This window comes from Hippopotamus amphibius, chromosome 10 (assembly GCF_030028045.1).
Source record: "Hippopotamus amphibius kiboko isolate mHipAmp2 chromosome 10, mHipAmp2.hap2, whole genome shotgun sequence".
NCBI lineage: Eukaryota > Metazoa > Chordata > Mammalia > Artiodactyla > Hippopotamidae > Hippopotamus > Hippopotamus amphibius.
This window is the reverse complement of record NC_080195.1, coordinates 106,651,635-106,677,618: the sequence shown is the minus strand read 5'-3', so window position 1 is coordinate 106,677,618 and position 25,984 is coordinate 106,651,635. Positions and strand designations below refer to the sequence as shown.

The 25,984-nt window shown below is 41.6% G+C and overlaps 2 protein-coding genes across 3 annotated transcripts in view; both read right to left on the bottom strand.

The window, feature by feature from the left end:
• MRPS6 (mitochondrial ribosomal protein S6) overlaps positions 1 to 9,310 on the bottom strand; it is a 65,848-nt gene extending 56,538 nt beyond the window's left edge. Inside the window, exon 1 of the mRNA XM_057696441.1 lies at positions 8,585 to 9,310. Coding sequence (XP_057552424.1) covers positions 8,585 to 9,310 — 726 coding nt within the window. The remainder of the gene's footprint in view (positions 1 to 8,584) is intronic.
• Positions 1 to 9,601, bottom strand: part of SLC5A3 (solute carrier family 5 member 3) — a 36,911-nt gene extending 27,310 nt beyond the window's left edge. Inside the window, exon 1 of one of the 2 annotated variants that reach the window (XM_057696465.1) lies at positions 9,483 to 9,601. The gene's annotated coding sequence lies outside the window, so the exon portion shown is untranslated. Of the gene's footprint in view, positions 1 to 8,584; positions 8,722 to 9,482 lie in introns of those variants that run through there. The other variant, XM_057696464.1, reaches the window with a different exon arrangement.
• Between the last annotated feature and the right edge of the window lie 16,383 nt (positions 9,602 to 25,984).

Sequence of the window (25,984 nt, the reverse complement as noted above, 5' to 3'; positions counted from 1 at the left end):
CAGGTACCCTTGACTTACGAGTATTTAAAAATTCAATCAAGCATGTTAATGAAACATATATATTCCAGCAACATGCTATAATGCAAAATAATACTGTTTTATTTTAATTCCTTTATAAAAATAAAATCTGTACCAACAGGAATGAAAAAAATCTCTTAAAATCAACAATTAAAAGACACAGTTTTACAATACATTGCTCCATGAAAAATAAAAAGTAAAACACTAACTGAAGATACTACATAGCAGGAGAAATCAATCAGGCTACGATCTACCTGCTCCACGTGCTGATTTTACTGGAAAAGGTCATCCCTAAAGCTTTAGCAACTTGGCAATTAGCAATCAAACATTCACTGAAGATTAAAACACTAAGTTTTCCCTACCTGCCTCAAATCACCTTGACACTTAACAGCCTATCTGAAGTAATTCTTTCCTTTAGATCTTTCCTTATTCTTCACTTTTCCCAACCTTCTCACTTAAAATACACATTAAGTCTAAGTACTAGTTATACAAGGTCAGATGAGAGAGATGACCATAAAGCCCGGTTGCAAACAGTTCGGTTCTTGATGAGGAATCCCAGTGCACTCGGCCTGGCAAAGGCTGGGAGCTGCTGAATACACGCTGCACGTCTGTCCGACAGAGAGGCTTCTCCAGGCGTTGGAGTTCATTCACGGGATCCCTCACACACACATTCTACACTTCATGGACGCAAAAGCTCGACCTTGCTTAATTAGTATGCAAGCTTATTATGCAGTATGGTTCACGTTCACGAAGTCAAACATTTTTGAGCAAGTACTACATTCCAGGTTTGACTCAGTCTTGGATTCACGTAGCTGACACAACAAAATTTACCTTATGGAGTCTCTTCATTAATAAAGTGGGAATAATGGAAAACTACACAAATTTGATAACTTGCATGAGATCACAAAGTCACTTTAATGACACACTGAATACCTACTACCTGCAAGGTCAAGTTACCATTTTATCTTCAAGACTCTCCAACTAAGGGATCACTCCCATTTTACAGATAGGGTTAAGAGTCCCAGCAGGTAAGTACCAGGAACCAAGACCAGGTTCATTGTTTCTAAAGCTCTTTCTGCTGTCCCAGTGTCAGTTCTTTGTTTATTCCAACATAACACAACCAGGATCTTCATTTCAGATCTTATGTTCTTCTATTCATTTAGAAAACAAAAAAATCAGAGCACTTTCTGAAGCAGAAGCCTCTGTATCCAGAACAATCATACACAATAGTAGCAAAAAAAAAAAAAGGATTAAAGCTAAAATAGGAAATCAAAAAATCATACATACATACCTTAAACATTTTACCTATGCTTAACATATAAATGTATTTCCCAGTCTTAACACGGAGTCAAGTACTTGGAGAATGGGACTGATGATGTGGCGCTCCTTGCTAACCAAAGTTCCTTCTGCTTGATCTAAACTTATCTATAAATGCATCATTTACAACCTCCATTCCAGTTTCATTAAAGTGGAAAGCTTTCAGAAGTCCTCGTAAAGCAGTCTACATACAGAATCATCCTGGAATATTGCTATTCTTCCTCCAAACCTTTGTTATTACAGCCATATCTAATTCTACAGCCGTTATTTTAGTGACTCACCTTTATCAAGTTTTTCCAAAGAATCCAACTTGGTTTTCAGGGGGAAAAAAAAAAGTTTGCACTGATTTCATCAGTTTGCATATTTAAATTATTATAAAGTCAAGATTACCTGCCAGGAAAGTGTCTTGGAAACCAACACAACTTCTGGTAAGCATACAACTCCCTCAGTGCAAAGTGCTCTGACTTGAAAGCAACTTACTAACACAAGAGGTCAGCATGCTGTCTCATATTCAAGAACTGTTTTAGACAGATGACAACAGGAATCCCCATAAGGCAGCTAAGTGAGCATCAACCTTCTGTGCAAAGCAGAGCAGAGGACAGAAATGAAACAGACCTGACCCTCAAGAACATGTAACCTACCAAAGGAGATATGAAACATTCACCAATTAGCTGTAATACTAAGTAGAAAGTGGTCCATGTGATAAGACATGGAAACACATCAAGCAAGTCCAAAGGAAAGGTTATACTCGTAACAGTGCAGGTCCTCAATACGTTTCATGTGCCAAACGAGTTAAAATGAACTTGGGGCATGTTTTCATGGAGATGGGGTAACACAGGAGGGCATTGCAAGAAAAGCAGTGTGACACAGGCACCACAGGAAATAAAAGGGAATGGTATTTATAGGGATCTACAGAAATTTTCTCTGCTCAGTACTATAGGAAATGGAGAATGAAAGAAATTGAGAGCTGAGATCAAAACAAACAAAAAAAGACTTGAGTCATATCACAGGTGGCCTTGGACGCCAGACTTCATTTTGACTATCTTTGAAAAAGAGCACATTTCCAAATGTGCTTTAATTTGGCAATGGTGTTGACACAATCAACTGATATGGGAAGGTAATGATGTAATCAAAAAGGCATCACTATACAATGCTTTGTAACAATGGTTTGTATTATTTCCTTAAAAATGCCTCCCAATTTAATTCTTTCAAAGTATCTCAAAAATTTATATTTTTGCATTCCAAAAAGCATATTTACAGGCATTGATTATCCTCCCCCCAGCAGTATGTTAGACCACCTAAGAAACTGCAAGAATCCAAACAAGAAACGTAACTGGTTCAGCTAGGGCAGAAAGGAGACTACATGGGATTGAAGACTGCAGGAAGAGAAAGAGTTGGATTGGTTCAGCCACATGTGACAGAAAACAGAAGCCACAAACAGAAATAAGTTAGACAAGTTTTCCGGTAGCCCACTCATTAAGTCTGAACCACACTGAGTCTGCAGTGTCAAGGGAACATCCAGGAGTCTATAAGCAGCACAGAAGAGTACAAAATGCCAGAGTTCTTGGCTTGTTACCAAAAAAAGGCAAACCACATGAACGTCAAACCGTATGAAAGCAAAGGTACTGTATATGAAGAGGAGGGAAAGGAAGGAATCAAAGCAGAAATCTCAGAAAACAGCACCATAAGAAGCTGAGAGAAATGGTGAACCTAGGAAATTGTGTCTGTATACTCTAAATCAGGGGTCAGCAAACTTTTTTGTGAAGGACCAAATAATAGAAACAAATGAATAGGGTTACATTCCAACAACACACCTGTTTTTAAGGACTCTGATGTGTGAATGTCATGTAACTTTCATAAAATATCCTTCTTTTAATTTTTTCCTAATAATGTAAAATCCTGCCTTAAGCTCACAGGACATACAAATGCAGGCAACAGGTTGGATCTGGCCTGTGAGCCACATAGTTTGCCAACTCTTGCTCTAAGTTCAACAAGGATGACAGGACTGGATTAACTGTCTTTTTCCAAACTTCTGAGGGTAGTTTTCCCTTTAGAGAAATTGATAACTTACCAGACATTTACTAAATTTGAATGATTTCTTTAAATCTGTCTAATTCCTTAAATTTGATGCCTCTAAGAGATGGACTACGTGTGTTGGTAACAATCCTTGTTGGCTTAGAATTGCTTTCCACTAAAAAGATGTATTCCTCCTCTTAAACAGATAAATTCTACCTGTACTACAAACACAGTGAGGTACTAAATGAAAAACATTACTTTAGAATTCCCTCATTGCTTTCAAACTTAGTTTTCTTTAAAGTGATTTTATAATCTAAAGGTGAGAAGATTCAACAGCAGTCTGCATATGAAACACCTAGATTTTAAAAAGCAATAAACATCTGTATTGAATGTGTGAGTCACGGATAACAAAAAAAACAGTGCAGAATGTTAAACTTCTGACAAGCAGTCTTCATACATACAAACCATGTCTGGTGAGGAAGGATTCCTTACCCCCAAGCCACTCCTTGTACCTTAGCTGTAGCTCAGGGGCAGGAACAGGACTCCTTCTTCAATCACTTGCTGCTGCAATAAGCTGTAACCCAAGAAAACTTTAGTACCAAGTGAAAGTACAACATTGCCCACAAGGCTCAAGTCTTTCATTACTAGGGAACTATTTTAAGTTGTTTGATTTGAAGTAGACAAAACACAAAGGGTGATTATTTAAAGATACAGGCTAAGCTGTTAAGGGAGGGCTCCTGAGAAGGAAAAAGAGACTAACTTAGCCATCTGACAACTAGAACAAAGATGTTTCCATTTGAACTTATGTCTGCCACCACCTGACAGGAAAAATATCACTAGTTCCTAGTTATCAAATGTTGCCAAGCAAGCCAAGCTACAATGACCTAAGGTTGGCCAGTCCCATATTTGAGTTCATTATTAGACCCTATGCCTCCAAAAAGTATCTAAAATGCAAACACTTGGTAGGAATTACTTTCACAAGATCCTAAACTTGGGATACAACTCTAGAATACACAACTTTTGCCAGGTTTTCTAATCAAAAAGGCTTGACTGAGGAGAAATAGAAGAGATGACTCTTCACTGCATTATCAGAAAACCTACTGCTTTGTACACTTTTGGGAACTAGAATATCACTACTCTTCTATTTCTAAACTTATAAAATCCAAGTCATGAATCAAACTCGGTATGTCATAAAACTTTACTTACAAAGAACTATTTCAATGTTATCTTAAAATTTTAAATATAATCTGATTTTCAATGAAATTTAAAAACAGGGTATTGAACATAAAATAACTTGTGAAATCTTTTAATGAAAAAGAATTTAAGATGTCCAAAGTAGCTATCTGCTCTTTTATTCCTATTTGAAAAATATATACAAGAGAATATATAAATGCTATTTTATTGTACACACCTGTATTCACTTAAACTAATGATTATTTAAACCATTAACCTTTAATTCTTCACGTAAAAATTCCTGAGTAGCTATGAGAAGATTTCAGGAAAAATATTTTCCCAGGGCTTTCACAACTCTAAATATGCCCACTGTGATCATCCTCTGGGCAAATGTGATAAGACATGATAATTAAAGTGTTCCTAAACTAAGTAACCAAAAAACATAAATGTTCTGCATAGATCTTTTTTTAACCTCAAAGTCCTCTTCCTGAGCCTATCCCAAAAGCCTTTCAACACAGTATGTGGCTTTAAACGTCGTAAACTGTCAATTCACTCCTTTACCTAGCTGAAATGAAATACCAATCTTTTAAATCAAATTTCAAAGTGAAATCAAAGAACCTAAGGCATTTCTGAAACTATCAAGAGAAGGGACCCCAGAAATCAGTGTCAGATCTCACCCACCAAATGCATGATCCCTCCTCTATCTACCTAAACATTCCCACTGGAAGAGGTCACGGTGGAAGTGGAGAGAAAATTCACCATCTCACAGGCGATTCGTTACTTTTTTCAGTTGCCAGAAAAGGTCTTCCATATGCTTAAGTGAGACTGCCTGGAACGCTGTGGCTTGTGGTCTTTCCTCTACAGCTATGTCCTTCCACACTATGGGCATGAAAACCGTATTTGCTAGAAGTGCTGCTGACCTATGACCAGACTTTTCAAAACATTTTTATCCTGGAGACTCTTCTACCTAACGGTCTAAGACTGGTCTAAGCAACCACATTTTCTGGCTTTAGTCATCACCTTTAAGCGTCTGGTGTCACAACATCCTTTACCATACTGTGTCAACTTTCAGAATTAACTACATTTCTCTACTTCTCATGCTAAATTAAAAATAAGGGGAATATGGAAAGATAACTTTATATATACATGTTTTAATAAAATTCAAGCTAAATGGTACCAGCAAATAAATTTCTTCTTGGGAAGACTGGTATCTACATTCATAAGTGCACAGACTTGAAAGTGCGACCAAAACAGAGGCTCATTATAATTGAATCCCAACTGCAAACTGAGAAAAAGACAGCACTGAAACTTGTGACTAACACAACTGTATACAGTTCAATTCATTCTATATACTACACCCTGAAATCTTCCCATGGGGACTCCCACAAAAGTCTGCGCTACAATGCAGTGAGTCTCCAACACAAGAAATGCTGCTGTAAGAGCCTCAACACAGTATCTGCATCTTAAATTTAAAATCTCTTCTATGCTCAATTTTAAGGACTCTGAGCTAGGAGGGTCAAAGGAAATAAAACAGTGGGGGAGGGAAAAGTAAAGGAGAGAAAAGTAATACAGCCTAAAGAGATGAGGAATGCTCTTCAGGCCTACAGAGTACCACAAAATAGAAAAAGATAGGAAAACCTCTCTGGGAATCCAAGAAAAGACTGCAAATATTAGTCTCTCAACTTCCACATCTGTTATGAGTTGTCTAACAGAATATTTCCTCAATTCCAAGATACATAAATGATTTGAGGGAGGTGGGAAAGGAAAATAAGCCATCAAAGGGGACACCGTAAGAGGTATATATTTCAGAATCTAAAAACATAAAAGATATGCATCTTAAAATTGAGGAGTTATATACAAGAGACTACATGCAGCAGAACCACAAACGGCTGCATATTAGAAAGGAGGTTTCCCCAAAGCCTGTCAAAGATATACAAGCTCATGGTGGCATTTTTCATTCATTTCCCCTTAAGTATCGATCTTATTTTAGAATCCAACTTTCCCAAACTGAAAGCAAGCAAAACTGTTCAAAACCAGAAAGTCTTTGTGTTTGTTATACATTTACAACCTACTCAAAAATAAGTTTTATTAACAATACAAAAAGAGAAGTTTTTTGTTTAATCTTTATTTAGGTCAAGGATCTCTTCAACACAACTTCATCATTGTTACAATGTCCTTATCTGTAGGCATGGAGGCCTCTGCCTCCAGGGAGGAGTTCACCTTGATTATTTGCAAAGGAACCCCCCCCCCCCCAACTCCTTGCCAGGATTTCAAGGAAGGTTAATTGAATTATTATTCTAACCGAAGTGCACTATGGGGCTTATTTGAACTGGAGTAAAAAAAACGTATGCTCCACACCAAAGACTGTGAATTCTGGTTGGTACAGGATACAAAAAAAAAAAAAAAAAAGTAACAGAGGAAATACATTTAACATACTTGTTAACAAATGCACAGTACCTGGCAGCTGTGCTAAAGACAAGAGTTTTGAATTTTCATTTCAAAGGTTTATGGAATGAACAAATACTATGTCTACACATTGACTCAAATACATTGACTCTTTTAAAGATTCTTGTTTCCTCCCTAAAACGTGAAACAAAAGAAATTTCAATAATTCCATTCCCCAGGTTCTGATAACTCCTAAAACGCCTTAAGTTAAAGGGAGGGCTTAAACAGCTGCCGCAGAACTTTAAATGTTTCCTTTTTAACAATGCGCTTTCCTTTTCGTTGTTCCCGTTCTCTTTAAGCAGTGTGTTTTAGTATAGAGGGAAGAGGGCCAAGAAAGGGGCTAAACAATGCAACCTTATCTTCCCCCAGATTCAGGGAGAACAAGCTTGGGGACACAATGGCATGCCTGACCAGGCTCTCCAGACCTCATCAAAAGACACTGGTGTCTTTTCCCACTTTACGGTGTGCAAAGAACGGAACAATTTTCTAAGGCTCTGTGATTGGTATCTTTTCAATAGCGCTAGGACCGAGATCCCAGGCTTAAGTTCAACCAAACTTTCTAACAGCTCCTTTTCAAAATCGACCCAAAACACACAATGTGCCCAAGCCTCTAGCGCTGTAGGAAGCTACGTTCCCAAAGTTCGAACACAGTAGTTATTGTTTTTGTATACCTGGAAGGGGAGGGGAAAGGGGAAGAAAAAAAAAAAAGAAAAAAAAAGCTTACACCACACTCTACGTTACCGACCTCACGGAAGAATGGGGGTTTCGGCGACGGCTTGAGGAGTACCTGACCCAGAACAGAGAACGAAGAGCTGCCTCCGGGCCGCGGGTCCCTGTCCTCGGCCACACCATTACCTGGAGTGAACGGACTGCAGGATCGCTTAGCATCCCTCCAAACCTGAAATTCCCTGCCTCAAGAGCAACCAAAAGCAGAGGGGGCAAAGTTTCTTCCGGAAGGCGCAAAAAAGGCCACAACGTGGATGAATGAAACTGGGCTAAGGGCACCCGGAGCAGGGCTGTCGCTGAAGTCAGAAAAAGAAAAGTCAAAGATGTTTTTTTAACGTGAGAGCCGGTCCTACGCGACCGCAGTCCGGACAGATCGCACCAACACGCTTTGGAGAAGGTTTTATTGAGCGCGGACGGTTCCGGGGCGGCCGGCGGGCGCTAGAGTGGAGGCGGGCGGCGGAGGCGAGGCGGAGGCGGGTGGGTGGCGGGGCTGGGCCGGAGCGGGCGGCGGCGGCGGGGCCGGCGACGAGGCAGCTTCGCGACGGCGGGCGCGGGGCCCGGGTCGGGGCCGGGCGCTGGCGCGTGTCCTCCCGCGGAGCTTCCACTGGACCCCCGCGGGCCACCCCGCCCCCCGCCCGCCCGGCGGCCGCGTGCGAGGCACACCCTCCCGCGGCCGCGCTCCCGCGCCGGCACACCCCCGCCTCCCGCGCGCACGCGGCCTCGCCGGGCCGGCCGGCCCCACGCGCCCCCTCAGCGCGGACGCCCGCCGCCCGCCGCCCGCCCGCGGCCCCGGCCCCCTCCGGCCGCGCGGGGAGGGCGAGGGGCGGCGGTCTAGAGGCTGCGGGGGCGCCCGCGCGGGAAGGCGGGCTCTCGGGGAAAGGTCACTTACCCGCTGCATGGCTTTCAGGATCAAAGCCAGCTCGTAGCGGGGCATGCCCGGACGCACAGCGCGCGGCTCCGAACCGAGCCGGTTCCCGGGACGCGGGAGGGCGGGGACCGCGGGGAGCGGACGGGCGGCTGGGCCGGAAGGCTCCCGGGCGACGAAAGCACACTCCGGCCGCGCGAGCCCGGGCTTAAAGGCTCTGGCAGCTGCGCAGACGGCCCGCCACGCCCCTCCGCCAGCCACGCCCCCGCGCGCCAAGCCACGCCCCCTCCTTAAGGCGGCCGCGCCGCGCCCCCTCCGCGGTCCCGCTCCCCGCGGCGCGCCGCCTCGGCCGAGTCCGCCCCCCTGGCCGGGCAGGTGGTGCGAGCGGGAGGCCCCCCGGTTTCGGCCGGGAACCGCCAGCGGCAGCAGCACGCCCCCTTCGTCCGACCCTGCCGCTGCCGCCGCCGCCGCCGCGCTGGCTACGTACAGTTCTCGAACCAGCTGGAACTTTCCATGCCTTCCGTCTTCTCCGGGGCGGCGGGCAAGCCTGCGCCCCCGAGTGCGCGTGCGCTGCGGTGCGGGCTGGTCCTTGCGCGCGCCCCCAGCCCGCGGCTCCTCGGCGCGAGGGGCCTGCTCCGCCGCCACGGTTCTCCGCGCGGGATCTCGGCCGCAGCAGGCGTTCTCTCCGCCCTCGGCCGCGCACCCGGGTTCCGGAACGTTCCCGCCTCGGTCTGCGCCCCCCACCCCCATTCTGCGGGGCATACCCGGGGGGTGCGGCTAGTCCCAGCGCCCTTGCCCACAGCTCCCCTGCGCGGCTGCTGGCGCGCCTTCCCGGGGCCCCTTCCGCGGCGAAGCGGGCGTCAGGCGCAGGCAGTGGGCCGCCGGATTCGGGTCGCGCCCCGTCCCTTGCCGGCTGTCTGACCTTGGGCCGGCTCCTACGAAAAGGAGATGTGAAGGGCACCTCCTTCCCGGAGCTGTGATGCCTCCGAGTTGATTCTCATAAACCACTGAGAACGATGCCCGGACAGACCGGCATTTGTTGTTGCACGAGCACGGCCTGACCCACGTGTTGTTGCTAAGGACAGGCTAAGACTTTGGCTCATATGTTTACTGGGCGTTCATTTAGAGAACCAGTTGAATGCTTGGAAAGCCGTTTAGTAACCGTCCGAGATCGTGCGTGGAAGGAGTCTCATCTTGCATATCCCTTACCCCCCTCCAAACACGCACACAGAACTCACCTCCCTCCAGCCGTTGGCTGTACCCTCCCGGGCAGGAGTTGTACTAAATGCATTTTTCTCCAGCTCCAGTCCTTAAAGATAGAGTCCCTGCAACCGTAGCCCCTGCCCAGGCTTGTCCCATTAGAAAGAAGGGTCTGTAGGCAAAACGCTTGTCAACTTTTCAGTGCTTTAATAATAGGTGAAACTTATTGAGCGCTTACTATTGATCAGGCACCATGCTGCTGCTTTTACACGTGTCTCCTAAGGGTCTCAACAGCGCAGTGAGGCAAGAACTATTATTAACCCCCCTTGGGGGATTTAGAAATACAGACACGCAAAGGTTATGTAACTAGCCCCAGGTCGGATAGTAATAGAGACAAAGTTTGGATCCAGACTATATGGAGGCTGAGCTCATTCTCTGTTCAGTAGATTTACCGTGCACTCTGTGTAAACCAAGAATGAGTTCCTTTGTCACCTCATCCAGACACCTTACTATTTCTCATCCGCAACCAAAGATAAGGATGGTTTGAACACAACCTCTTCTTGTGATACCTGGATTTTGACATTTTCTTTTCTTGGACTTCTTCACCACCTATTTTCTTCCAAAGAGAAACCATAGGAGTAGTAATACAAATTACCTGGTTAGTGTAATTTCGCCTTTGGTTAAAAAGAGTGGAATATTGTAAATAAATAAAATAAGGAAGCAAGGAATTTCTGGACCATCAGAAGGGAGTTAACAGGTTTCCCAGGATGGTCCCTACTTACAACTATCTCTCCTGTTATCAACCTCATGTCCCAGTTTGAATGAGCAAGTGTGGACCCCAAAGGAATATGCCGAGCCAAAGACCAGGGCAATAACATGAGCTGACTTCAACTTCAGCATTTCCTCTAGGAAGCGCTATAGTGTCCCCTAATGCCTAGGGCTGAGTGAGGATCTGGCTTCTTCTTCCCTTCCTCCCTCTAACCTGAGCAGTAGCATAAGGAAATGAGCCTGATTGCATAATGCTTCAATATGGGCAGCACCCTCAACTCTCCCAAGCTGGTGGCTGCCTCAGGGCTCATTCCATTTCTTCTGAAAAGGAGAAAAAGGAAAATTGTACTCCTCTGATTATTTGAAATGCTGATTAAAACATGACTTCTGCGGTGAAACATAAAAAAGTATCCCATGTTCAGTAGCTGTTTACTCTTTCATCTCTTGTTGTTGTTGTTGTTGTTAATAAACTTTAGACCCCGTCAACTTTTTTTTTTTTCAGCACAGCAGCAGAATGCTGACAGGTTTATTTAAAAAAAATAATAAAATCATAGAAAATGCAGCTGCAAATTTGGTGTCTTCCTACTATAAATGTAAATTCTCCAAAAAAGATTTTTGTGCAATGTATAGTCATCATTTAGAATTATAAAACATTTCTGCAGTATTTGTGTATTAATTTTAAAAATTGCTCTGATACTTAAGAATAAGCTTAGCCGAAAAGATGAAATATCTATATACGGAAAACTACAAAACACTGATGAAAGAAATTAAAGCAGACACAAATAAATGGAAAGATACCCATGTTCGTGGGTTGGAAGAATTAATATTTTTAAAATGCCAATACTACTCCAGGCAATCTACAGATTCAGTGCAATCCCTGTCAAAATCTCAATGACATTTTTTAGAGAATTTTTTTTTAAATCCTAAAATTCACGTGGAATTTAAAAACAAACAAAAAAAACCCTGACTAGCCAAAGCAATTCTGAGCAAGAAGAACAAAGCTGGAGGCGTTATACTTCCTGATTTCAAACTGTGTTACAAAGTTACAGTAATCAGAACAGTACTAGCATAAAAAAGATGTATAGACTGATGGAACAGAATAAAGAGTCCAGAAATAAACCAGCACATATAAGGTCAACCGATGATCTTCAACCGGAGTCCAAGAATGCACAATGGGAAAAGGATAGTCTAATATACGGTGCTGGAAAAACAGGATATCCACCTGCAAAAGAATAAAATTGGACTCTTGTCTTATACCACATACACACAAATCAACTCAAAATAAGTTAAAGACATATACATAAGACTTGAAGCCATAAAACTCCTAGAAGAAAACATAGGGAAGAAGCGTCTTGACATTGGCCTTGGTGATGATTTCTTAAATATGACACCAAGAGCAAAGATAGACAAATGGAATTGCGTCAAAGTAAAAAGCTTCTGCACAGCAAAGGAAGTAATCAACAAAATGAAAAAGAAACCTGCAAAATGGGAGCAAATATTTGCAACTTATATATCTAATAAGGTGTTAATATCCAAATATATAAGAAACTCATACAACTCATAGCAATAAATAAATAACTTGATTTTAAAATGGGCAAAGGAACTGAATAGACATTTCTTCGAAGTCATGCAAATGACCAACAGGTACATGAAGAGATGCTTGACATCACTAATCACCTGGGAAATGCAAATCAAAGCCACAATGAGATATCACCTCACACCTGTTAGAATGACTATTGCCCAAAAGTCAAGAGATAAACAAGTATGGTGAGCGTATGGTGAATAGGGAACCCTGTATGCTATTGGTGAGAATGTAAATTGGTGCAGCCATTACGGAAAAGAGTATGAAAGCTCCTCAAAAAATTAAAACTAGAACTCCCATATGATTGATCCAGCAATCCTTCTTCCAATTGTATATCTAAAGGAATTGAATCAAGATGTTAAAGAGATATCTGCACTCCCATGTTGATTGTAGCATTATTCCAACAGCCAAGACAGAAAGCAATTTAAATGTCCATGAGTGGGTAAAGAAGATGTGGTAAATGGGACATTATTCAGCCTTTAAAAAGAAGGAAACTTTGCCGTTTGTGACAGCGTGGATGAACCTGGAGGACATTATGTAAGTGAAGTAATCCAGACACAGAAAGACAAATACTATATGATACCCCTTATATGAGGCATCTAAAGTAGTCAAACACACAGAAGCAGAGAGTAGAATGGCGATTGGGAGGCACTGGGAGAAGCGGGGAAAGAGGAGGTGTTAGTAAAAGAGCAAAAAGTTTCAGTTCTACAAGAAAAATTACTCCATAATTCAGAGTCTTCTAAACATTTGATATAGTATATGTTAAAGATTTGATTAGCCAGAAATTATAATTCACTTCCAAGTAAGTTTTTATGAGATGGAATAGTAAAGAAGAAATAAGAAGTCAAAAATCCCATCCTGTTTCAAAAAAGTAACCCCAGCTTATGCCCTGGGTCAGTTTAACCACCTTTACCTCCTTATTTTATATTACTGTATAATGAGACTTGACCTTGAGCTCACACGAGATCATTAATTCTCAAAGATATCTCAAATATAGTCCTGTGTCTCTAAATACAACCCTCAGAAAGTGAAGAAATGTGAATGTTTTCAATCAACTGAGAGAATAATCCCACGGTGGAACCGAGTTGTATTTAAAGCTGTCAATCATCACTCTCATCAGCCTATCATCTTCTCTCTGATGAAAGGGAGCAGCCATTTCTGGCAAACGTGGGCTCCCCCTCCTGAATCCCACCTCACTAAGACCTGGGGCTGTTCAGCCGCTAATTGCTCCCAGAACGGGGACCTGTAAAATCCTGTTTCTCTGCCTGGCTCTTCAGTACGTACCTTTGTTCCGCATCCGATGGCCCACACGCAAGTCACAATGTTTCACACGTATTTTGTTTTTAAATGTTTTACCAGTGAACCGGTGGTGTTTCCTAAGCCCCCTACCCACACCCCTTGCCTACCCTTTTCCATCCTTTTGGCCATGTTGATTTGCCTGTGATTCTGTCTGCTCAGCAAGGCTCTAGGAAATACCTAGACTAATCTTTACCTCTCTCACCCCGTCAGCCTGCACGTGCTATTGGTTGTGTGCCTTGCAGAATGAAATCCTGTGTGCAACATATATTATTAGGTCAGGCATTTGGGGAGTTACCTAAACATTTTCCCCTCTTGTAATCCACCCGTTTCCAAGTTATTTTTTTAATTTTGAAAAAATAAGTGTTTTGTTTTGTTTTGGGGCGGGGTGCAGCTCAAATTTGGGCACTTATAAGGAAAAATAAAAAAGATAAAGCAAAGGTTTGCTTAAATGGGATGTTCTCTTACTTTCACCCCTGCCTATCCTCGCCTGCAAATACATTATGGGATGTTTGTGGGAGATGTTCTCCTTATCACAATATCTCTTTTCAAGAAAGAAATGTGTAATATATTTTTTAACTTTACAACTTTAAAAAGACAAAATACTTCCTGCATCTTCACTTATTGAAGCAGTTCGTTTTTCTTCTAACATTATTGTGACATATCCCCCACTGCCTATTACAGGCCCACAGGTGTTCTTAATGTTAAATGCCGATAATGTTGGAGGTATTAAACAGCTTTACGTTCTTCCTCCACAAGTGCAAAATCCAGGAGAACACACGGGGAAGGATTTTAGATTTAGTTAAATGAACAAAGGCCGGGAGCTGGAGAAGTTTGGCAGTGGATGAAACAGCATCTACAGGGGTCGTGGAGAGGCAAGGCTTCCTGGGCAAGGCGGGGACACCCAACAAAATAAACTAGGGAGACAGTTATTCAGGGGGAGGCCTGAGAGGGGCAAGAGCCAGGAGGTTCAAGGCTGGAGGTGATCAGGGATGAATGGATTCAAAGGGGGCACGTGTGCAAGCAGGAACATGCTCAGAGGACATCGTGCAGGCCAAAGGAGGGGTGCGGGCTCGTGGAGGTTGAAGGAAGCAGTGTTAGGGGTAGAATCTGTAGGATTTGGAGACTGATGGGATATTTGAGGGATAGCTAGGAGGCAAGTGTCAACAATGGCAACAAACATTCTGGACTGACTTTCCTTTGTGCTGGTCACACCCCCGTGTGGTATCTCCTCAGCTCCTAATTCATAAAGCTTATATTACAACTCAGTGTATTGGTATTTTTTTCTCCGATTGTCTTACCTTTATAAATCTTCAAAGAAATGTTAGAATCTTCTGAAGAACCTAGGTATCTTTCATTGCTCGAAATACTCTCCCGGTTTAAGACTTTCACCAAAAGAAGGAAGGTGACAGTCCTGAAGCCTGCACAAGAAGCACCACCTAAATGATCTGGCCACCCAAGGAGTGTTGAAAGGTGGGTGTCGTGACGTCCTGGTAAGAACATCAGCACTTCCTGGTAAGAACATCATTCATACAAATATCATCTCAAAGTCTAGCCCGTGTGAGGATCATCCCAGCCTGTGTTGCTGGGGCTCTGTTGATGCACGTTTGTGACAATGTCCACGTTATCATCAGACAGGACTGAACAGAGACTTAGTGAAAGAGGCATGTCCCATAGGCACTAGGTTACATGTAATAGCTGTGCAGCCCCCAATGACTCAGGGTCAAGTTTGCCTTGGCAAAACAGAGCTGTGCCCTTGATGTGAACTTCGTTGACTTTCCTTTTACAAAGCAAGATGACAGCTAGGCAAGAGGGTGTAGGAGGCAGAGGGAATTCCAACAGAGAACGTATTCAGGAGGTAAATGATTATTTTCACTGCAGAAGGTATTTAGTAGGTAGCCAACTTCCTCCAAAGCTGCTAGGAGGAAGATTTTATACTTTAGATGTTTCAAATCTAGATATACTATTTTATTTTTCGATAGTATCTATTTTTTTCAAATTGCCCATATTTTAGAAAATAAACGCAATGGCAGCAATAGCAGCTATCTGTGCTGCCAGAAAGAAAAAAATTTCCCTCACATACAATTAAAATTACAAGATAATTGGGGGCCAATTGGGTGGTTCCTCTCCCAACAAATCATCTTGAACTTTCAGCCTAGGTTTTCTGAGGCCTTAGGAGAACATGCACAAAATATCTTGGAAATTTAGTTCCTGACTTGGATAAAGAAGTCCACAACTGACCTTAGTATTAAATACATAATCACCAAGAAAACTTTCCCGTATTAACCAAGTGCTCCTCTACAATGCTACTGCAAATGAAACAGTCATTTTAGTGATAAAGAATCATTACATATGGTGCTATTATTAAATGATCCCTACGAAGGGTTAACTTTTGGAATGATCAGTTATTATACAAATCCTTTGGCTTTTTTTCTTTTCCCTTCTGCACCAAAATGTTCAGGATCTTAATGAGGTGGCCTTTGGGACCCAGAGTGACACTCTCACCTCAATCGATAGATAATATGCCTGATAGACATTGGAGAGCAACCAGATAAGAGACTCTCTTCCTGTTATTAATGATTCAATGATTAAGAAATGACAGGTCCCTAGAGGCAGCATAGCAGGGCAGTTAGTCTGACGGTGAGGAAGACCAGCCACCCGCAACACTCAGGACCAGGAACCCTCTTCCTTTCCCCACCTTGCCGCTGCCACTCACCTGGATACCGTAAGGCATATCCTCACACGGGGGCCGAAGGATCTTTCTGGAAATGTAAATCTGATTCAGTCTCTCCACAGCTTAAATACTTCAGTGGCTCCCTGTCACCTTCTGGGTAAAGTCCAAACTCCTTAACAGAGGTTTAAGAGGCCCTTCCTTCTGCAGGGGCCTCCTGTCTGCCTCCAGCACCTCGCCACTCCTCACCACGTCACCCCATTGTGTGTGCAAGTCCCTGAGCTCTGCACTCACTTCCCCGCCTGTCCTTTGCCCTCTGCCTGGAACACACTCCACTCCCTGCACCCAGACTACTCCTACCGCCCCTCCTTTTAAATTATGAAATATACAGAGATTTCATGAAACACATATGGAGAATTTAAAGAAAAGTTATTCAACAAGCACCCCAGAATCACACAAGCCAGAATTCTCTTCTGTGCCTGTCCAGAAACACAACCCCAGCTCTCCCCACTTTCTTTGCTTTTCTTTATGGTCTTACCCTCTGTGTATGCATTCCCTAAGCAGTAGCTCATTTCTGCCTGCTTTTTAAATGTTGTATGAGTGTCTTGGATTTTCCCCCCTCGATATTGTGTTTATGATTCAAGTTATTGAATGTAGCTGTAAATTCATTTATTTTCATTGCTGACACTATTCCATGGTACCACAGTTCATCTGTTCCGCTGATGGACGTGGGTTGTTTCCTTGGTGGGTGACTATTACAAATAATACTGCTGGGAACATTCCTGTCCACATAGACAAGTGCATCTATGTGTACCTGCAAAGAGTTCCTCTAACTGCTGTCTCTAGGAGTGGAATGCTACCTCCCAGGGTGTGCAAAACTTCAGCTTTTCTACATAGCACCAATGGTTTCTCCAAGTGGTGGCACCAGTTTGCACCTGCATCAGCAGTATGTGTGAATTTGCTAATTTCTCCTCTCTGCTCAGGTCTTGGTTTTGACCACTGCATTGCAGAAAGCCTGCCCTAACCCTAAAAGTCTGGATTAGGTGCACCTCTTTTGTACTCCTTTAGCACGTGTGCTCACCTCATCATGACACTAGTCATACCTTGTTGCATGCACATGACAGATGTGAAAAGACGCTGCTCGGATCCCTAGCTGCAGTCCCTCTGAAGCCACTGCTCCAGTAGTGCTGAGGCCACATGGCCCTCAGGCTGCTCCCAGTCAAGGACTGAACACTGTGGAGGTACAAATCCAGGCTCACTTCTGTTACACACAGTGTGTGGGTGACTTGGGCTCAAGGACTTCCCAGTGGCCTGGCACATCCTTTCTTGGAGTTGCGCTGTGGTGCAAAACTCTCCCTACCCACCTCTCCTTCCTCCCCCAAGCCTTGCACAGATGTCAGACCCATAATGCAGGCTGAAAGCCCTCCCCACCTTCTCTGGTTCCCTCCCTTTGTCCTTCATAGGCATTTCCTCCAAGAAATCTCTCCTATCTTGGTATCCACTTCTTAGAGAACCTGAACTAACACTATGTAATTTCCTCTTGATTTTGTGGCCTTAACAATCAACATGAAAATTATGAGAGAAGAAACTCTTGTGCCCCCAGTGCCTAATAGAGGGACTAGCACATGGTAGGTGCTGAGTAAATTTTGCTGACTAAAGGAGTTATTTATTTAACGAGTGAGATACCCACTTCTGTGCTTCATATGAACATGTTTCTTGTGTCATCCGAAAGGTAGAAGAAAACTGCTTGGCTCAACCTTGATGCCTCCTTTATTTCCATGAGCCTAGCTTCACACTGCACTTCCTACTTAAAAGGTGTGGCCAGTGTGCAGCGGTGAACAAAGGAGCTAAGATTCGATTTCTTTCCATGAGGGGAAGGCAAAGTCATTGGCTCAGGAATACTCTCACTATCTTCTCATTCCATAGTTCAGAAGCCTCTGGCCACAACCCGACCTACCAGACTTGTGAGAATCCTGGAAAAGGGAAGGGGCTTATCATAAGCAGCCTCTCAGATGGTCTCCTATGATCCCTACCTACTGGCATTATACTGCATATAATTCCCTGACCTTGAGTGGGAGCCAGATTTAAAGACTAGCTTCTAAAGTACTGAATACAGTAGAAGTGATAGAAAATAACTTCGGAGGTTAGATTGTAAAAAGACTGGGGCTCCCATTATAGTCTCAGAGATGGAATAGAAAAGACACTGGGTTTAAAGTCAGAAGACCTAAGTGTAGACTTTATCTGTGTGGCACTGGCCAAGTCATTTAATCTCTTTTCATATTAAGTTCTTTATCTTCTAGAAGGGAACAATAATACCTAACTCCTGTGATCATTTTATGCAGGAAGTTATACAAAAGAAAACTTTTATTGAGTGTTCTACATACTCTTTTTTTGGTATCAACACAATGATCCCAGCAATCTGATGAAAGGATACTGTCATCATCCCCATTTTATAGATAAGTAAACTGAGGCACAGGCACAAAGAATTTGCCCAAAGCAATAGAGCCAGTAAGTGCTAGAGCCAGGATTTGCACACAAATACCTGGCTCCAGAGTCCACAACATGAATGCAACTCTATATCTACGGGTGAAAGCACTTTATCTAAAACATTATAGGAATATAAATCATACAGTGATATATTGGTATAAAGATAGATACAACAATCATCAGAGCAGAATAGAGTCTGTAAATAAATAGATCCACACACATATGGTCAATTGATTTTCAACAAAGTTGCAAAGGCAATCCAGTGGAGAAAGGATAGTCTTTTCAACAAATGACTCTGGAACAACTTGATGTCTTTACTTGAAAAAATGACCCTTGATCAGTACCTCGTACCAGGAATCCCCGGGCAGTCCAGTCGTTAGGACTCCAAGCTTCTACTGCTGGGGTCCCAAGTTTGATCCCTGGTCAGGCAACTATAATCCCACAAGCCACGTGGTGCAGCCAAACAAAACAAAACAAAACCAAAAATCATAAACCATATGCAAAAATTAACTCAAAATTTATCATAAACCTATTTAGGTAAAACATAAAGCTATAAAACTTCCAGAAGAAAATCTTTGTGACCCTAAGTTAAAGATTCTTAGTTGTAACACTAAAAGCACAATCCATAAAAGAAAATACTGATAAATTGGACTTCATCAAAATTTAAAACTTCCACTATTGAAAAGACATAGCTAAGAAACAAGTCAGAGACCATGAGAAAATATTTATAAATCACATGTATGATAAAGAATTTGTGTCCAGAATATATAGAGAAACTTGAAATTCAAAACTCAACAGTAAGAAGATAACTCAGTGTTTTTCAGGTTTTTTTTTTTTTTCATTTTTTTAAGAACTTTTATTGAGATACAGTTGACATGCAATAAACTGCATATATTTAAAGTGTACAATTTGATTTTTTTTCTTATTCATAATGTATATATGGCAATCCCAATCTCCCAATTCATTCCCCCCCAACCCTCCCCACTAAGAAAACAACTTTTTTTTTAAGTTGTTTATTGGAATATAATTGCTTTACACTCTTGTACCAGCTTTTGAGATACACCAAAGTGAATTAGCTGTTTTTATACATATATCCCCATATCCCCTCCCTCCTGCGACTCCCTTCCACCCTCCCAGTCCTGACCCTCTAAGGCATCACCCACCATCAAGTTGATCTCCCTTTGTTATACAACAACTTCCCACTAGCTATCTATTTTACAGTTGGTAGTGTAAATATGTCTATGCTACTCTCTCACTTCATCCCAGCTTCCCTTTTGCCCCCCAACCCCCACCCCACCAAGCCCGTGTCCTCCAGTCCATTCTCTGCATCTGCATCTTTATTCTTGTCATGTCACTGGGTTCATCAGTACCATTTTTTTTTTAGATTCTGTATATATGACAACTCAGTTTTTAAAATGGACAAAAGATATGACAAACTTCATCAAAGAAGATGATAAATGAGCACATGAAAAGATGTTCATCATTAGTCATTAGGAAAATGCAAATGGAAAGCACGGTGAGCTACCACTACATTATAGTAGCCAAAATTTAAAAAACGAGAGCAAATATTGGTGAGAAGATGGAGCAACTACAACTCTCCTACACTGCTGGTGGGAATAAAAATAGTGCAATCATTTTGGTAATTTCTTAGAATGTTATACGTAGACATACCCTATGGCCCAGCCATTCTATTCCTAGGTATTTACCTAAGACGAATGACATCATGTGTCCACACAAAGACGTGTACAAATGTTCATAGTAGCTTCATTTGTAATAGCTAAAGACTGGAAACAACTCAAATGACCATCAAAAGATAAATAAATTGTGATATGCTAATGCAATGGAATACTCAGCGATAAAAAGGAGTGAACTATTGATATGTTCAACAGTATGGGTGAATCTCAAAATAATTATGCTGAGTGAAAGAAGCCAGACAAAAAGAGTACATACTGTATGATTCCATTTATAGAAAATTCTAGAAAATTCAAACTATAGTGACAGAAAACAAATCAGTGGTTGCTTGAGGTGGAAGCTAATGAAAGAGATTACAAAGGGTTGTGAGGAAACTTTTGGGGAGTGAGCTATATTTATTATCTTGATTAGGGCAAGAGTTTCACAGATGTATACATATGTCAAAACTTACCAAATATGTGCAATTTTGCATATCAGTTATATCTCAAAAAAGCTGTAAAAAAATATAAATCATTCACATCATTATTCTAGTCTGAGGAAAGATATTTTAAGTTATTGCATGACTTACTTCTACCCTCATCTTCCCCTGTTTCCCCTTCCCCAAATTCCTGGATAATGCGTCAAGACTATACCAACCTCTGGTATTCATATAAATTAAGGGAAAAACAGTCCATGTGGTAAGAATTTTGTTAAGTTCTATAGGAGATGCAAAGTTAGATAAGAAATAGTTCATGTCTTCAAGAAGTTATAATCCAGGTAGAGAGAGAGGATATAAGTATGTTTAAAATTAAATTACCTAACAATATGTAAGTATCAATTCTAAAAAATAGAAAACATTTTAAGAGAGAGTGATTAACTGCCTAATGAAGAGTATGGGCAAAGACTTCCAAACAGTTACTTTGGGCTGGGATGGTTCAGGAATGTTTCATGTAGGATGTGGGATTTGAGCTGGAATGTGAAGAATGGATAACATTTAGATAGATAAGAGGAGTAAAGAGAATAAACACAAGATGTTTCGATGGGGTCAGAGGATGGTAACGTTGAGTGAATAAGTTGAATGGGAAGAAAGATTTCCATAGAAGAATCACAGGACTTACCTCTACAAAAGTGCGACCAAAGTTAGAGGGTCTTGAGTGTCAGGTGGGGTCTAAACCCCCTGCCTTTATTTCATCCTAACATGAAAAACAGCTTGTGAGGTAGTGAATCTTTCATGGTTGGAATCATTCAGCAGAGAGTGTATAAGCATATGTGAGGAATATATAAAGGAGATAACTTCTCTGAGTGGACAAATTCCTCCCAATCCCAAGACACGGGTCACAGATTCACGGCCTTTGAAAGAATCATTAGAGGTAGCACTGGATATTTGTCTGATACTATCTTGATTCCTCCTGGAGGTGGTGCCTAACTCCCACGTCAGAGTCAACAGGGACCTTATTTTCCCCTAGTCCACCCGCCTTCAGTCAGGGAATGGAAGATGATCTTGGCGCAACCATAAGACTCTCTCTCATGATTCTGACTCCTGAGTGAATGACTCAGTGACGTGAGGACCACTTAGAAGTCATTCATCATGCTGATCAGACCCTGTCTGCTCCATGGCTGTGGCTATGCTTCCTGCTAACCAGCCCTCCAGATATTCTCGATTCCTGGCCAGTAGTCTGGTATATGGTTAATTCTGTGATTGCCCTCAAATATCATTTTTGGTTTTGTCTAAAACATTAGAGTCTGCTTCTATTGCTTAAAGCCAAGAACTGAAACTGACATGGAACTCTTCGGATCTTAGAGCTTCAATTCCTTGCATACCCTGTTGGCCTTACTTCAGCCCCCTGGGACCACATGGAGCAAGTCTATCCTCTCTTCCACATGAGTTCTTCCTAAGTCTGCTGACAGCTCTCCAGCCTATCCTAACCTTTCCCCTCCCTCAGCTGAATGCCCCATGTTCCTTTGGGCACTCCTCATCTCACATGAGCCAGATTGCTTCACCAGCCTGGACACTTTTTCCAAGGGTGCTCAGCTGTCCACATTCAGACCTTTGTGACTCAATAAACATTTGTTTAATGAGTGAATTTCATGGATTTAAAGTTTTGCTTTTGGCTACGCTACCTTTTGTAGAAAACAGTCATTCATCTCTGTTTTTCCATGTAAAGGCTGTGTTATGGTTAAGGTACTGGCTCAGCTACTGAAACAAAAGTCAAAATAACAGGGACTTAAATAAGATGGCTTATTTCTCTCACATGGAAAGATCTAAATGTAAGTAGGGCTGAAGACCCATGCTCTTTCTAGATTTTTGCTCGCCATTTACAACAGATGACTTCTATCTTGTGGTCTAGCCTGGCCATTCCTACTGCCAGTCCATGTTTATATTCCAGAAGGAAGGGAAAAAGAAGAAAAGACTTGGGATATTCCTTTAAGGGAATGTTCCAGAAGTTGCACCCATCATGTCCACTCCTTTTCTGTGGGTCAGAACTTAGTCTTATGGCCTTGCCTTGCCTTCAAGAGGGGCTGGGAAATGTAGCTTTTGCTGGGAGACAATGGTGAACTAACAGTTTCAACCACAGACCATATAATGCAATTTGGAGATCTTCCAATAGACTAAGTATAATGAGATGGTTCACAAGTCGCAAGTGGTTAATTGGCTGTAACTTTCTTATACTCAGTGTTTGGTGTTTTGCAAGTGATTATCAGGCCAGAGTTACTCTAAGAGTAGAGTTTTAGGTAAATTTGATTTTGTGGACTTATCAGGGGACATACCTTGGACCAGTACTTATAACACAAAGATCAGATCTACACTGGAAAATTCCTCTAATTGAGACAACCAAGCGGCTATTTCTTTTTAAAATAAAACCCATGAGTTTGCTTCATGTGAAGAGTTTAATATCTTTCCAGGCATATTAGATAGTATTCTTTTGGTTAAAAATAATAGAAACTGACTCCATTTTATTCAGAAGGGAGAGTTGAATTGTTAATAGTGTGCCAGATGTCTCCCAACACTCAAGTCAATGTGCAGCTGACTGGGCTTCTGGAGCAGACTAGAACCCGGATGCTCTCCATCTTTTGTTTCTGTTTCTCTGCCATCAGCTTAATTCTTCTCTCTCTAAAAGGACCCTTTTTCTCTGCTCTGCAGTCTCCAACAGTAGATTTAAGCTACTCCCAGTTCCTTGGTCAACATATGATCCTTCTAGCCACCTAGAGATAGTCTGAGGCTCTCTTTCAACTCGCACTCTTATTAGCCTTGCTTGGGTTAGTGGTCACTTTGGGCCAATCAGTCAAGTCTAAATACTGCGTCAAATCATATCATTATGACAGCAAGATACCTCTGAACCTTGTAGATTTGGAGGTTTATGGGTGGGGAGAAACAGTATGCACCAAAGAGGACAGGCATCCAAATAGGCATCTTCTCCACCCACGAATGTTTGGAGGGTTGTCATAAGCAGAACAAAATTTAGAAGTATAACTGTGAGATCTATGACACTGAGACAGAGTAGAAACATGATGTAATAGGGTTAGGGGAGAAACTGAGTCTCCCTCAAGACATTTTTGGTTGTAAGTAACAGAACCCATCCAAAGGCTCCTAAACACGGCAACTGAGATTTATAATATCTGAAGGAGGCTTTTATATGCAGAGTATTACTTACAGCTACTTGTTTTAATTAATATTCGAGTTGTTAAAGTTGTAATTATTTTACACCTTTCTTACTTATTTATCTTACATTCCTAGCACTTATTTATCTTATAACTGGAAGTTTGCAGCTTTTGGCCCTTCACCCAGTTCAACTCCCCTCAGCACCCACCCCTGGTAACCACAAATCTGACCTTTTGTCTATGAGTTTGTTTGTTTTTGAGGTATAATTGGCCCACAAAACTATGGTTTTCCTATTATACAACATAATGATTTGATATTTCTATCTATTTCAAAATGATCACCGTAAGTCTAGTTATGATCTGTCACCATACAAAGATATTACATAATTACTGACTTTATTCTCCACACTGTATATTTTACGCCTGTGACTCATTTATTTCGCAACTGGAAGTTTGTACCTCTTAATCTCTCTCACCTATTGCTTTCCTCCCTCACCCCCCTCCCCTCTGGCAACCACCTGTTTGTTCTCTATAACTCTGTTTCTCTTTTGTTATGTCTGTTCATTTGCTTTGCTTTTTCAGATTCCACATATAAGTGAAATCATGCAGCATTTCTCTTTCTCTGCGTGATTTATTTCACTTAGCATAATACCTTCTAGTTTCATCCATGGTGTCACAAAGGGCAAGATTTCATTCTTTTTATGGCTGAGTAATATTTCACCATATATGTGTATATACCATATCTTCTTTATCTATTCATCTATTGATGGGGACTTGGTTGCTTCCATATCTTGGCTATTGTAAATAATGCTATAATGAACATAGGGGTGCACATATCTTTTCAAATTAGTGTTTTTGTTTGCTTCAGATGAATATCCAGGAGTGGAATTGATGGATCATATGGTAGTTCTATTTTTAATTTTTTGAGGGATTTCCATACTGTTTTCCATAGTGGATGTACCAATTTACATTCCCACCAATAGTGCATGAGGATTCCTCCTCCTCCACATCCTTTCCAACACTTGTTGTTTCTTGTCTTTTTGGTAATTGCCATTCTGACAGGTATGAGGTGATATCTCATTGTGGTTTTGATTTGCATTTCCCTGATGGGTGATGTTGAGCATCTTTTCATGTGCCTATTGACCACTTGTATATCTTCTTTAGGAAAAAGTCTATTCAGAGTCTCTGCCCATTTTTTAACTGAGTTGTTTGTTTGTTTGATGTTGAGTCATATGAGTTCTTCATATATTTTGAATATTAACCCCTTATTGGATGTATCATTTGCAAATACCTTCTCCCATTCAGTAGCAGCCTTTTCGTTATGTTGGTAGTTTCCTTCACTGTGCAAAAGCTTTTTAGTTTGATGTAGTCCCATTTGTTTATTTTTATTTTCATTCCCCTTGCCTGAGGAGACATATCCAAAAAAAGTATTAGTAAGGCCAGTGTCAAAGAGTGTACTGCCTATGTTTTCTTCTAGAAGTTTTATGGTTTCAGGTCTTACATTTAAAACTTTAATCCATTTTGAATTTATTCTTGTGCCTGGTGCAAGAGAGTAGTCCATTTTGATTCTTCTGCATGTAGCCATCCATTTTTCCCAGCACCATTTGCTGAAGAGGATATCTTTTTCTCATGGTATATTCTTTCTTCCTTTGTCATAGATTAATTGCTAATATAGGTGTGGATTTATTTCTGGAATCTCTATTCTGTTATATTGATCTATGTGTCTGGCTTTTTTTCCAGTACCATAGTGTTTTGATGACTATAGCTGTGTAGTATAGTTTGAAATAGAGTGTGGTACCTCCAGGTTTGTTCTTCTTTCTCAAGATTGTTTTGGCTATTCAGGGTCTTTTGTGTTTCCATACAAATTTTAAAATTATTTGTTCTTATTCTGTGAAAAACGCCATTGGTATTTTGATAAGGGTTGCATTGAATCTCTAGATTGCCTTGGTTAGTATAGTCGTTTTAACAACATTAATTCTTCCAACCCATGAACATGGTATACTATCTTTCCATCTGTTTGCATGGTCTTTAATTTCTGTCTTCGGTGTATTATAGTTTTCTGAGTACACGGCTTTTACCTCCTTAGTGAGATTTATTCCTAGCTATTTCATTCTTTTTGATGCAATTGTAGCTGAGTTTGTTTTCTTAA